General features: G+C 33.7%; 1 protein-coding gene across 2 annotated transcripts in view; it reads left to right on the forward strand.

The window, feature by feature from the left end:
* The first annotated feature begins 2,849 nt into the window (after positions 1 to 2,849).
* Positions 2,850 to 12,568, forward strand: part of LOC107021229 (O-fucosyltransferase 29-like) — an 11,956-nt gene continuing 2,237 nt past the window's right edge. The window contains exons 1-7 of one of the 2 annotated variants that reach the window (XM_015221844.2): positions 2,850 to 3,482; positions 4,638 to 4,722; positions 7,092 to 7,168; positions 7,300 to 7,388; positions 7,498 to 7,687; positions 8,636 to 8,817; positions 11,870 to 11,972. In XM_015221844.2, coding sequence (XP_015077330.1) covers positions 3,255 to 3,482; positions 4,638 to 4,722; positions 7,092 to 7,168; positions 7,300 to 7,388; positions 7,498 to 7,687; positions 8,636 to 8,817; positions 11,870 to 11,972 — 954 coding nt within the window. In that variant the 5' untranslated portion in view covers positions 2,850 to 3,254. The remainder of the gene's footprint in view (positions 3,483 to 4,637; positions 4,723 to 7,091; positions 7,169 to 7,299; positions 7,389 to 7,497; positions 7,688 to 8,635; positions 8,818 to 11,869; positions 11,973 to 12,568) is intronic. The other variant, XM_015221843.2, reaches the window with a different exon arrangement.

The raw sequence follows: 12,568 nt of genomic DNA on the forward strand, positions 1-12,568 counted from the left end.
CCTTTTTCTGTTACACAAACTTTGTTCTAAAGCAAAGTCTCCAAATCAATATCATGGAAAATTTTAGAAGTAAAGCATAAATAGTGTGATATTTCATCTCATCGTCGTGCTACTTAGATCCGGTCTAGTATAATTAGATCAAGTAATACTGAATGGACTTATAGATTCATGTCATGTGTTATATAATAATTTATGGTTGAAATCTATTTAAATTATATACTTATTATAATAATAAAAATAACAAAATAGTCAATTATTTATATTTTTTAAAACTATCAAACAAAATAATTAAGTGTATTCAACCTAACATTTTCAAGAAAAAAATAAGACTAGTGGGAATATGCGGACTTCCCAACTTTTTTACCTGCCAAACCTCGTACTTGTACTGAATTTTTTAAATTAATACTAATTTTAAAGAACCCGACACTTTTGAAGAATCTGATTAAATATATTTTTATAATTATTTGAAAACCTCCAAATAAGTTTTTTTTTTTTTTAAAAAACAAAAATGTATTACTATCATGTTCTTTAGTTGAATTTTTATTTATAACTCAATGGTGTTTTTAAGTTTGATCTATTTTGGAGATTGCTTCAGAATTTGGAGAAAGCAGGTGTGAAATTACGCCCAAAGAAGTTTGGGGGTAAAAAATCAGGAAGTTCGCTTATTCCTGTCAATCTTAATTTTTTTTTTCTTGAAAATATTAGTTTGGATACATTTAGTTGCTTTATTTGATTGTTTTAAAAAAATAAAAAAGTTGACGACTTTATTATTTTTATTATTATAATGAGTATATAATTTAAATGGATCTCAACCATAAATTATTCTATAGTACACATGTCATAAATCTATAAGACTATTAAACATTACTTGACCTAATATTAGTTAACTGGATCTTTATCCCGTGAATTTAGTAGAAAAGTTTTTAGCATTGTAATTTTTTTAGAGAAAGACGCCAAATTCTGATGTTTGAATTTACTAATAAAGTCTGAACTTTTTTTTATCTTCTAAGAATTCTAGCGAAAACTTATTATCTTGTAAATATGAAGCATTTGCAGACATATTTATTATCTTGTAAATATGAAGCATTTGCAGACATATTTATTTGCATACTAGCTACTAGGAAACTAGTACATAAAGGAATACATTCATATATCACTAATTAAGTGAATTATTAAAGTTTTGAATAATATTAAAAGAATTCGTTGACAAATCTCTCTTTTCTTTCTTATTTAGCATTTTCTTGACCAACTTGAATGCAATAAGGTTGATTTGATATACATTTAGCAAATTGTGTAAAATTGTAGCCGAGTTGTCAAATATCCCATAATACGCTTAGATGGAATTTAAAACTGTGACAAGGTGATATTGAAAAATGACTAATGCATATTCCCACCACAATATCATGTCACTTAGGCATCGTTAAAATAAAATAAAAAATGTTGTTAACTTTTAACAATCTTGGCCTAAGCATGCCACAACTCAAATTGACTTTGAAACACATAAATAATAAGGGTGAGGTCAGATCTATCCTTAGTTAGAGTATTGATTTCCATTTTTTAGTATAAAAAAATCTCATATGTTACATTAAAGTATCTAAAAATGTTGACTCAATTTTCTTTTATATTTTTATTTTCTCCTTCAAATGCATTTGAATACGTAATACATATTCAAGAAAAAAGATTAATTAATTATTGAAATATTCAAAAATCAAATTCAAATCTAGGAAAATTGAACTAGGCAACCTTCCAACATCATATTCAAAGGAATAGAATCTCATATTCTTTTAGTATTTCTTTAAATTCTCTTTCATATTTTTTTTTTTCATTCCAATTTTTTCTATTCCTTTCAATATGCCTTTCTAGAACAATGTGTTGCTATTAGTCTGTTAATACATTATATAAATTACCCTCGCGAGACATGTTCAACATAATTGTATACAAAAATTATTTTCTATTCTTTTTAATAATTTATAAGATTGAAATTCTTGACCTCAAATTAATCTTATTCTTCCCACATCTAACAAAATAAAAATACAATTATTAGACTTAAAATCTTTGGCTGTAAACGTGTTGACTCTTAATTAGCTCAACTAAATATATATAGTTCCTAAAGTTTGGCTAAAATTGTATTTTGTTCCAAAATTATGAGTTACTTGTTGGTATCTGAGTGGTCCTCAAATCAACAGCTTACAAAATATTCCATCTCGTGCAAGAATCATATGATGAAGCTGTAAGGGTAAATGTGGAAATAAATAAGAAAAACAGGGAAAAGTCAAAATAGCTAACAATGTTGTAAATTAGTTGGTGCAAGTTATTATTACAAGACTGATTAATTTCTTAGGATGTTCGTATTCATTAAAGAAATTTAAATTTGCAAATAAAGAGATTTTGTCTTCATACTTTTGTTTGAAAATAAAATAAAAAATTCTATCTTTTTTTTCAACTTGTTTATTGCAAAAGGTTAAAACAACAAATAATAAATATATTAATAAAATCATTCGACCTTATAGAAATAGATAATTTATTTTTAATAAAACCTTCAATTCAAACTCAAGTGTAACAATAACAAAATAGTGATGAAAAAAAAACATAACATCTAATAAAAGAGATATTATAAAGACTAAACGAAATAATACTAATAACAATGAAATAACATAACACGCATAATTTAGTAAATATTTAATATACATATCCTAAAGTAGAATTACAAGCGCATACCTCATATAATGGAAAAAACTTCAGTATCTACTTTCTATTTTGATACATAATTTTTACATTCTTCTACCTAAAGTGAGTATTTTTTTAAAAAATAATAATATAATCTTCGCAAAACTCAAAATCTCTAGGTTTTCTTTTCGTCTTTTTATTTTTTTTAAGACATAAGAAAAAAAAGCTGTCACACTGGTGACTCCACATTTGAGAACACTCCACAGTGTGCGAGATTTGTGAAACCAGCTCCTCTGCTTCTTCTGCTGGGGAATTATTCAACATTCAACAGACGTAACGAATTGATTTTGAGTTTTCTTATTGATCAGACTACCCCGGATTTGAACTGGGGAAAAAAGGATTTGCACAAGGAGTGAATTCAATCGTTTTTAGTGGCTCTTGGACGGCCAACACCATTTATATAGACAGCAGAGTAGTGGGCACAGCTCTCTTTGTATGTGATACTGATTACTTGTCCATTCCCTGCAGTGGGTTGATACTATGAGAGCAAAAGGGCATCATAAATTCAAAATTAAGTAGCTGTAGATATGGGTGTGGCGAAAGTTTGGAGGTATAGTTGTGGGGTATTGGCTAATACCCAGAAGCAGCATTTCTTCTTTACCTGTTGGTTATGGAAGCGACCGACCCCATATACCAAAGTTTGTGGGTTCATGCTGTTTGCCTTAGGTTTGATTTCCCTCTTCACCGGTTATGTTGCATCCAATCTTGAATTGTACTCTCAGAAACTCGTCAAAGGTGCTTGGTTTTACAAACAGGTAATTTGAACTCTTGGTATATAACAATGACTGATTTAACCTTGTTTTGACCATGTTTCTGTGGAAAAGTTAGTATCGCTGTTTTGTCATTCCCTTCATGTTTGTGAGAGGGTATTCTTAAGGGAAATAGTGAAGTACAATGTACTCCTGAGTCCTGGAATGGTTTGGCAGGTAGCTCAGAGTGTTTTACATATTATATTAGTAATAGTGGAAAATTGTAAATGTGAAAGTTTAGTTTGATAGAGCTAACATCACACGGGGTTTCGCTTTTGATAGCTTAATGAATTTTAATTCTTGAAGGTTATGTGAAATGGAATAGTGTCAAACATGTTGGGACATCCCAAAAAGAAAAAGTATAAGTACATAGATTGGGACGGAGTAATATTTAGGCAGCTGACATGGTTGCACCGAAGCTCTCGACTTGAACTTATGCACTGAATGTTATCATATATTCTATCATTTCAGATTTCTTTTAATTTGTTTTTGGTATTTTCTTTTCATTTAGTTTTGTCATCAAAGGCATCTCTAAATATTTTGTAGAAACAACTCTTCCATTTTATTATTTTTCGCCAAATTTGACGTTTAAGAATTTCAAAAAAAAGAGTGAATTGTATGTAAACTACATAGAACAGTTTAAATTCACTTTCAATTCGCTTTTTGCGTTTTGGAATGTTAGAATTACAAAAGAGAATTCAGAATCTCATCTTATAAATTTGCCAGTAATGAATGAGTTTTAACGCTTGAGGCCTAAATTTTAATTATTATTTTTTCAAGTTATTTCTTTCTTTTTAATAATTTTTTTTTAATTTTTTTTTATTATCTTAAACTAAAGATATATATACCAAAATATTTTTTAATCTGGTGTGTTAAACATATCATGTGTGGAAGTTAAATTTAAAAATTGATCCATCAAACAGAAACATTCTTTAAGGTTTCGAAACAAATTAAAACATTCTTTATTCTTTTAAATTAAAAAAAGCTTAAATAATTTTATTATTACAAAAAAATGTTAGGCTTCAGAGTTCAGAGGAAAAACTAAAGTTTCTGGCGCCAGCACTAGCAGGCTAAGCAGCTATGAAGTTGAAATATTAGTTTTTGCTTTGCCTCTCCAGGTATTTTGAAGCATCACATGTTCTGTTACTTGATATATTTTAGGATGGCGATGCACCAATTGATATTTGGAAGTCAAGGTATTCAACTTCTTACTATGGATGCAGTGAGAGAGGCCCTCGTTTTGCTTGTACGTATAACCTAAATGCTTGTGCGTGGTTTCTTTCAGATATTTACTGTCCTAACCGTTTATGATGTTGTCACTCATATCATGTATTATATTTAGGCAATGCTATCTTGGTTTATCATAATCTGAAAGTTAAGGGCTTTAGAGGTTTCGATTTCAATGCTTTGAACATCTTAAAGGGGCTATGTAAATTGGTTATTTACATCTTACATTATGATCTTAACGATTATGTAATCATATGATCTACTGACATGTAGATAAAAAGTAGAGTATGTCTGATTGAAGGATTGAGTGAGAAAAGGTCAGGGAGAAAATTGGTTTCTCCATGCCAGAAGTATATAGCCTTTGTTTCTTATTATTTGGCATGGGAAGGATGTGAAAGAGAGTGAACCTGCCAGCATCCAACTTCTAAGGATTGATGGGATTTTAACATATTTACTTTTGTTTCGCACACTTTTTTATTCCTTAAAGGAGGAAGTCCTTTTTCGTCTTTGACCATGACTCCCCTGCCTTTCTCTTCAACTGCCTGGCTAAAGCATAAAGAAAAGTCCTGTGACTTAAGTTGGTGAATTTGAACTCGAGGTTGTGTCTAATATTGCTATTGAAGTGTAGATATGGAAGCCTGGTTAAGTTGGTGATCAAGATGTCTAAAAAACCCCGCCATGCCCTGGAATCTAGAACAAGATAGAGATGGAAGGAGGGAGGAGGGGGGTTCGTTAGTAGTTTGCTGCCCTTACTGAGTCTAGAACAAAACCTCCGTGTAACGTTAACTGGGAGCATGCACCTGATACTGAGAAAGCAGGTAAAAATTGTCAACAAATGATAAATTTCTATTAAAATATATTGCATGTATGTAGCTAATTTATGAATAAAGTATCCTTATTCAAGGACTCACACATATGTAGCAGTTAATCAATTACAGTTGGTCTGAACTCAGCAGTCTCTAAATGACTGCATTCATAGATTCATATAAACCGAAATACTGGAATGCTGCATTTTCCTCGAACTGTGTGTGCCGCAGAATTATATAACTTCAAACTGCGTATTTGACTTTGTGTCCATGTTCCACTAACAACTCAAACAAATGGTTTTTCATGGGGCTGCAACTATTGATACTTTGGTCTTTTCTTGTGCCTGTTCCATTGGATAATCATTGCAGCTTACACCACAATTGGATTTCATAACTTGGATGAGCCGATGACATTTATAAACCAAGCTAAACTTATTACCTCCAACAGCTAATTTCTTCCAAGCCATATGATACACAAAATTGTATTCCAAAGTCCAGCCTTGTGATCATTAAGTTGTAAGGGTCGTAAGTGACAAGTCATCAAGCAGTTTCTTGATTACCAAAATGTTATGCTCGTTCTAGCAAGAGACAACAACATCAACTTCTCTGCCTCTATCCCAAACTAGTTGAGGCCGGCTATATGAATTGTCTACATTGCTCCACTCCATTTTGGCGCGTATTCCGCTACTCAATAATTTGTCTTTTATGACAAGTCAAACATTCTGTTTAAACTAGGGATCCCAAAATTGCACGACTATCTGTACATATCGTGCAATCTCTAACCATGCTTAAAATATTATAGTCGTACACAGGACCTGATGCAAGTGTGCCATTAACGACTATCTTTATCTCCAGCTAGTTTGTTTCTTTATTTTCTTGTACCTTTTGTTGCGATCCGTCTTCGTTAAGTCCACAGGAATTCCGCGGAAATTGTAGGTCAATTTAGATAACTTATTTCTATATAGTTTTAGGTCTACCACATTCCCTTTGACATCTTCAACAATCACGGTGTTGCACAGACATCAGTACATTTGTATGTGTACATTGGACATAACTACACTATCTTAAGCGAGTTTCTCTCATTTTCTTTCTCTATATATCCTACTTGCACCTGTAGTCTGATTTGATCCTTTGTAATCTTGATTTATTTTTCTTTCCAACAAGAAGGTGAACAGAAGGTAAATGAAAAGGAGATTTGTTGCATTGCCTGTTCTAATGTGTTTTGTCCAATTTATAATCCGGCTTATCTCGTGTCCCATCAGTTTGTTAAAGCAGAGAGTAGCCTTATTGTCACATGTCATCCTCATAGATATGTAGAAGTGAATAGAATATTGTTCAGGTCTGCCATTGCATTGGATTATACTGTTTTGCCTTGTTTGATATGTGACACAAGCAGGAGTTAAAACATAGTTTTACTAAAATTTGATGTGTGCAATTGGTCATTTGTGATAATTGCCAAAAGGCTTTCTCCTGCCTATTTAGCTTCGAACTTCACTTTTATTCTTCTGTATCTCATAATTCTGGTATACTTCAAATTTTACTGAGAAATTTTGGTCTGTAACTTTTCTCAAATGAAATGTAGCTGCTGTGAATGTGCGATCTTCAAATCGATATCTACTTATTGCAACTAGCGGAGGACTCAACCAACAAAGAACTGGAGTAAGTGTGCTGTTCTTGACTTGATATCATCCATCAACTAATCTTTGGTGTCTCTCAAACTGCTTATGTTTGCTCATTTAATATCTGTATCGTAATAGTCTAACATTTGGAGTCTATCTCGTGCTTACCAGATAACTGATGCTGTAGTTGTAGCGCGGATTCTTAATGCCACTTTAGTCGTACCTGAGTTGGATCATCATTCATTTTGGAAGGATGACAGGTTGGTGGACATTTTGTACTTATTTTGAGGAAGTTTATAGTGGATCGAAATAACAGAAGCAAGTTTGACTCTCTCTCTCTCTTCACTGAGATATCCTGTTATCCTGCAGTGATTTTTTCGACATCTTTGATGTTAAATGGTTCATCTCTTACCTTGCGAAGGATGTCACTGTTGTTAAAAGAGTTCCAGAAAAGGTCATGAGGTTAATGGGAAAACCTCCATATACCATGCGCGTTCCTAGAAAATCAGAACCTGAATATTACTTGGACCAAGTATTGCCAGTACTCTTAAAGAGACGTGTAAGTAAAAGAAAAGCAGAACAGTTGAATATGTTTTTTAAATCATATTTGTACAATCATTTACACACCTATACTATCTGGTTTTTATCCCAAACCTCATATTTTCCAGAAAACTATAAGTGAACTTGAAGGGAGTGTGATCACTCCTCTAGATCTCTTATTCAATTAGCTGTTTAGGCAGTCAAGTCGCCGAAACCTAAGTTATGTTTTGTTTCAGGATTCTCACATCTTTTTACTTTCCTAGAAATTAACTTGAGCACATGTTTGGCCTATCTATTCTCAATCTCAGAGATGTAAGACCAAATATGGCACATATAAATCTGTTTAAAATCATTGTTCTGGCGAGTAAGTCATTTCTATGTTTTCTCTGGGAATAGCTATATCATGGTCCTGTTGGAGCATTTATCTCTTGTTCTAAAAGCTATATCAGATGGCTGGTGTTGAGGTCTTAAATTTACATGATCAAGACATTTTCTGGTGTTTATAAAGGTCTGTATGGATAATGGTATTCTGGAATGGACGATAATTTGTTTTCTTGATAATTGAGGGAGTGAAGGAGGCAAAAACTGGGTGGAAAATTTATCACGAACATTGAAATGCATGTAATGTATGTTTTACCAAACTTAGAAAGCACGTTTAGCAATCAACCAAATTTCCTCAATGATAGTCTCACATCCATTTTTATAAATGTGTATCATACTTGTCACCAACTAGAAACTTTACAGCTTGACACAATCTTGTAAATGTTATTTAAATTTTACTGGAGCTTTCCTTGTTTTAGATGTCCTTCAGTATATTTTAACGACTTCAATAAGTGAAATGGGTACAGTTCATGATACACAATTTAAAATTTTATTATCATAGAGTATACAAGTCAAAACTTGATAGTAAAAAGTAGATGTTTATGCTCAGGTTTTATTGATGTTTGACCTCCAAATTGTTGTGCAGGTTATTCAGTTGACAAAATTTGATTTTCGGCTTGCTAATGAACTTGACGAGGAGCTGCAAAAATTGCGTTGCCGTGTGAATTATCATGCTTTAAGATTTACTAAGCCCATAAGAAATTTTGGTCAGAAACTTGTAGTGCGCATGCGAAAAATGGCAAGACGTTTCGTTGCAGTTCATTTGAGGTTTGTTTGACTTGTAGTGTTGCGAAATTACAATTTGGTTTCTTTAACTCTGCTTAGCAATTTTCAAAGCAAAGCCAGAATTTTGGAACTCAAAATTAGTGCTGCAACTTTTAGGATTTTGTTCTTGATATGATGCCATAACAGGAGATACTTTATTTTCCCTTAAAACCGCCTTTTTTGTGGTCAAAGTTCCAATTCTGCTTTATGATGGCAGTAGCATTAAATTTTTTTTTTACAGGAACAAGGGCTGTATTGGCTAAATCTCCTTGTACCTAACCGAAAGAATGGACAATCCCATTTGTTTACATTTGAAGCTTAAACTGATGATTTTCCTATATTGGTGGGCTTAATATTCTGAATAATTTTATTCATAAAACGAATCTCAAAATGCTGTACAGTTTCCTGACAGTGATCCTTCAGGCTCTAGTCATAATTTTAGGAAGTGCATATCAGCGTGAGGTCAAGTTTGTGTGTTCTGGGGATAATAGAACACAATCCATGGGGATAATAGAACACATTCCTGGTAATGAGAACTTGGACAATTGCAGAATGAGCAGCAAAATCCATGTTTTCTTTTGTTGAAAGGAAAAAGCTATTTTGACCTTCATACCTTTTTTTTTTTTTGTAACTGATAAGCTTAACCTTCATACTTCATAACTAGTTTGACCTTCATACATAAATCATAGCTATGTTGCTCAGACTCTTCAAAAATGTCGACGGGTGAGTGTCTGATCCTCCAAAGGTAGTGCATTTTAGAAGGATTTGACATGGGTATGGCAATATTTTTGGAAAGTCTGAGCAACATAGATTCATAATACTCAAATATTTGTGCTAGCTAAGTAAGCATTAGATGTTTATTTAAATTATAATTTGTACGTTTTTCCTTCGGTAACATAGAATTTCAAATCTTTCTGATGTTATTCCTTATATATGTCCGTGACCCAGGATAACTCCTTTTACATTTATGCTTTCTATTGGCACTTACTATTTGTTGCTCTTATTTATTTATTGTGAGAAATATATTGGAAGAATATTATTGAATTCTGTATATTAATTGTTACATTGAGACCCTATTTATAGACACTACATTGGAACCCTTTTCCGACTAGGATTCCTATTCCTATTCTTATTCCTATTCCTATTCTTAGTAGGAAATACTTATAAATACTTATTTCTATTCTAATACTCCCCCTTAAGCTGGTGCATACAAATCATATATACCTAGCTTGTTACAAATGTAATTAATACGAGGACATGTGAGAGACTTGGTGAACATATCTGCAAGCTGATCATTTGACTTCACAAATTTTGTAACAATATCTCCCGAGAGTATCTTTTCTCTGACAAAGTGACAGTCAATCTCAATGTGCTTCGTCCTTTCATGAAACACTAGATTTTCACGATACTGAAGGAACTCATCATATTCAGCCTGAGCAATATGAGCATTATTGGATGGTTGATTAGGTTGAGCACCATATGCTACTGGTGAAGATGTCTGTTTACTTGCGCAATTTCGAAGGAACTCATTATATTCCTTTAGAACAATAGGATCATAACTGGGTGGTGAACCATGCAAAATATAACATATGTCACGAGTGTGTTCAGGTTTATGACAATGACTACACTTGGATCGAGGTTTTCCAAAACGCCTTCCCCCTTGACGATTCTCCATAGACTGGTATGTACGCTTTTCTGTGGTTTGAGATGAGAGAATAGAGGAGTCAACAATGGGTGATGAAACTTCTTTGTGACGGGGAGGTGCAGCAAGACGAAGCAAACGAGGGAATAATTCATCAATGGAGGGAACTGTAGGACTGGCTAGAATCTGCTCACGTACAGAGTTATGGTCAGTAGGAAGTCTAGCAAGTGTAAGAACTAGAAACAATGCCTTTGCTCTTGTTGCTTTTCCACGTTTGTAGTGATAGACATTAATGTTTAAAATTCCTCCATGACTGCCTGTACTTGTCCCAAGTAAGTAGACATATCGGATTCTTGTTTCTTTAAGTTGGTCATCCGAGATATCACATCATAGAATCGAGATATGTCATTAGTGTATAAAGCACGTGCCTTTTCCCAAACTAAATAACATGTCTGGAATGGGCGAAACAAGGGCATCAACTTAGAATCAATAGAGCGCCAAAGGAAACTACATAATTGGGCATCCACTTTCTCCCATTGTGCTTTGGCTTTTGCACCATCATCACTAGACTTTTGTCTTTTCATCTATGACACAAGCATTGTTTGTCAAGTGATCTTGAACACCTTGACCCTTGCACCACAACTCAACTAAAGAAGCCCAAGCTAAATAGTTTTAACTTCCCATTAATGGTTCTGAAGTGATTGTAAGGCTTGAACTTCCAATTCCTGTATTTTTGGAGCCAAAAACATACACGCGGAAGACATATTTTATTTATTTATTTTGCTAGAAACTGCCGAATCTACCTACAGTAGCCTAAAAGTTCTGATTTCGCCGAAAACTTGCCGGAAATTGCCTGAAAATCACTGGAACCCTAACTCCGGTGATCGAAACTGGAGAAAACTGCCCAGGTTCTGGTCGGAAATACTGGGCGACCCAACAGGAAAAAAATAGCTTGAAAAAAAATGACCGGAGCAGCACTCATGCGCCGGCGTGAGCAGATCTCGCCGGAAAATTTCCACCTCCAATCGGCGCGTGGGGCGCGTGGGAGGGTATTTTCCTGTGGGTCTGGCTGGGGTTTGGTCGCCTGAGCTTCCCGAGCCTCGTGACGTTGTTGTCTTTTGCACGACACCTTCAGAATGAAAGATGACACAAATCAATCCACCGTCTTCACCGAAATTTGACACCGGTAATTTGAAATTCTCACCAATGCTCTGATACCATGTGAGAAATATATTGGAAGAATATTATTGAATTGTGTATAATAATTGTTACATTGAGACCCTATTTATAGACACTGAATTGGAACTCTTTTCCGACTAGGATTCCTATTCCTTTTCTATTCTTATTCCTATTCCTATTTTAAGTAGGAAATACTTATTAATACTTATTTCAATTCTAACATTTATATTTCAGGTTTGAACCTGATATGCTAGCATTTTCTGGGTGCTACTACGGCGGGGGTGACAAGGAAAGATATGAACTGGCTGAGATAAGAAAAAGATGGGCTACTTTACCTGTAGGATTTCTTTCCTTAAAGAATTATGACTTTGTACTTACTATTCAGCAATTTAGTTGACTTTTCCTTTATTATATTAGAGCTTGTAAGTGTTAAATATAATAAGAAGTGCGACTTCTGAAGCAATAGTTTTCCCAGAAATGCGAACGCCAGAGCTTAATCTTCTCCCGTAGGGTGGGGAAGGGTGGCCTACTCATTTGTCTACTATGGTGTCAATTTGGGATTTTAGAGTTGTCATTTATTGCTATACCAGTGAACTTTGTTAATCTGTCTTGCTGAGCAACTGTTTGCGGCACCTTGTTCTTCGTTATTCTATGTGAGTATTACACCGTTAAAGGGTACTGGGTTTTATTATGCCTTATTTTGTTAAGAGTAACTTGGACAGATGTTGTATGGTATTTACTGGATTAATGAATGATTGTTTTACTATCTTTGTTGTTCCATTTGTAAAAGAAAGATCCACTCAATTAAAGTTGTATGAATAGCCAATACCACTAAATGTGGGTCTTATTATTATATGCTTAATATAAGTGATCATATTACTTCAGAAACAAGAGAGGAGTGCAGACAGCTGGTAGCCCCCCCCCCCCCAGAAA

The sequence above is a fragment of the Solanum pennellii genome, chromosome 6 (assembly GCF_001406875.1).
Source record: "Solanum pennellii chromosome 6, SPENNV200".
In the NCBI taxonomy this organism is placed as follows: Eukaryota; Viridiplantae; Streptophyta; class Magnoliopsida; order Solanales; family Solanaceae; genus Solanum; species Solanum pennellii.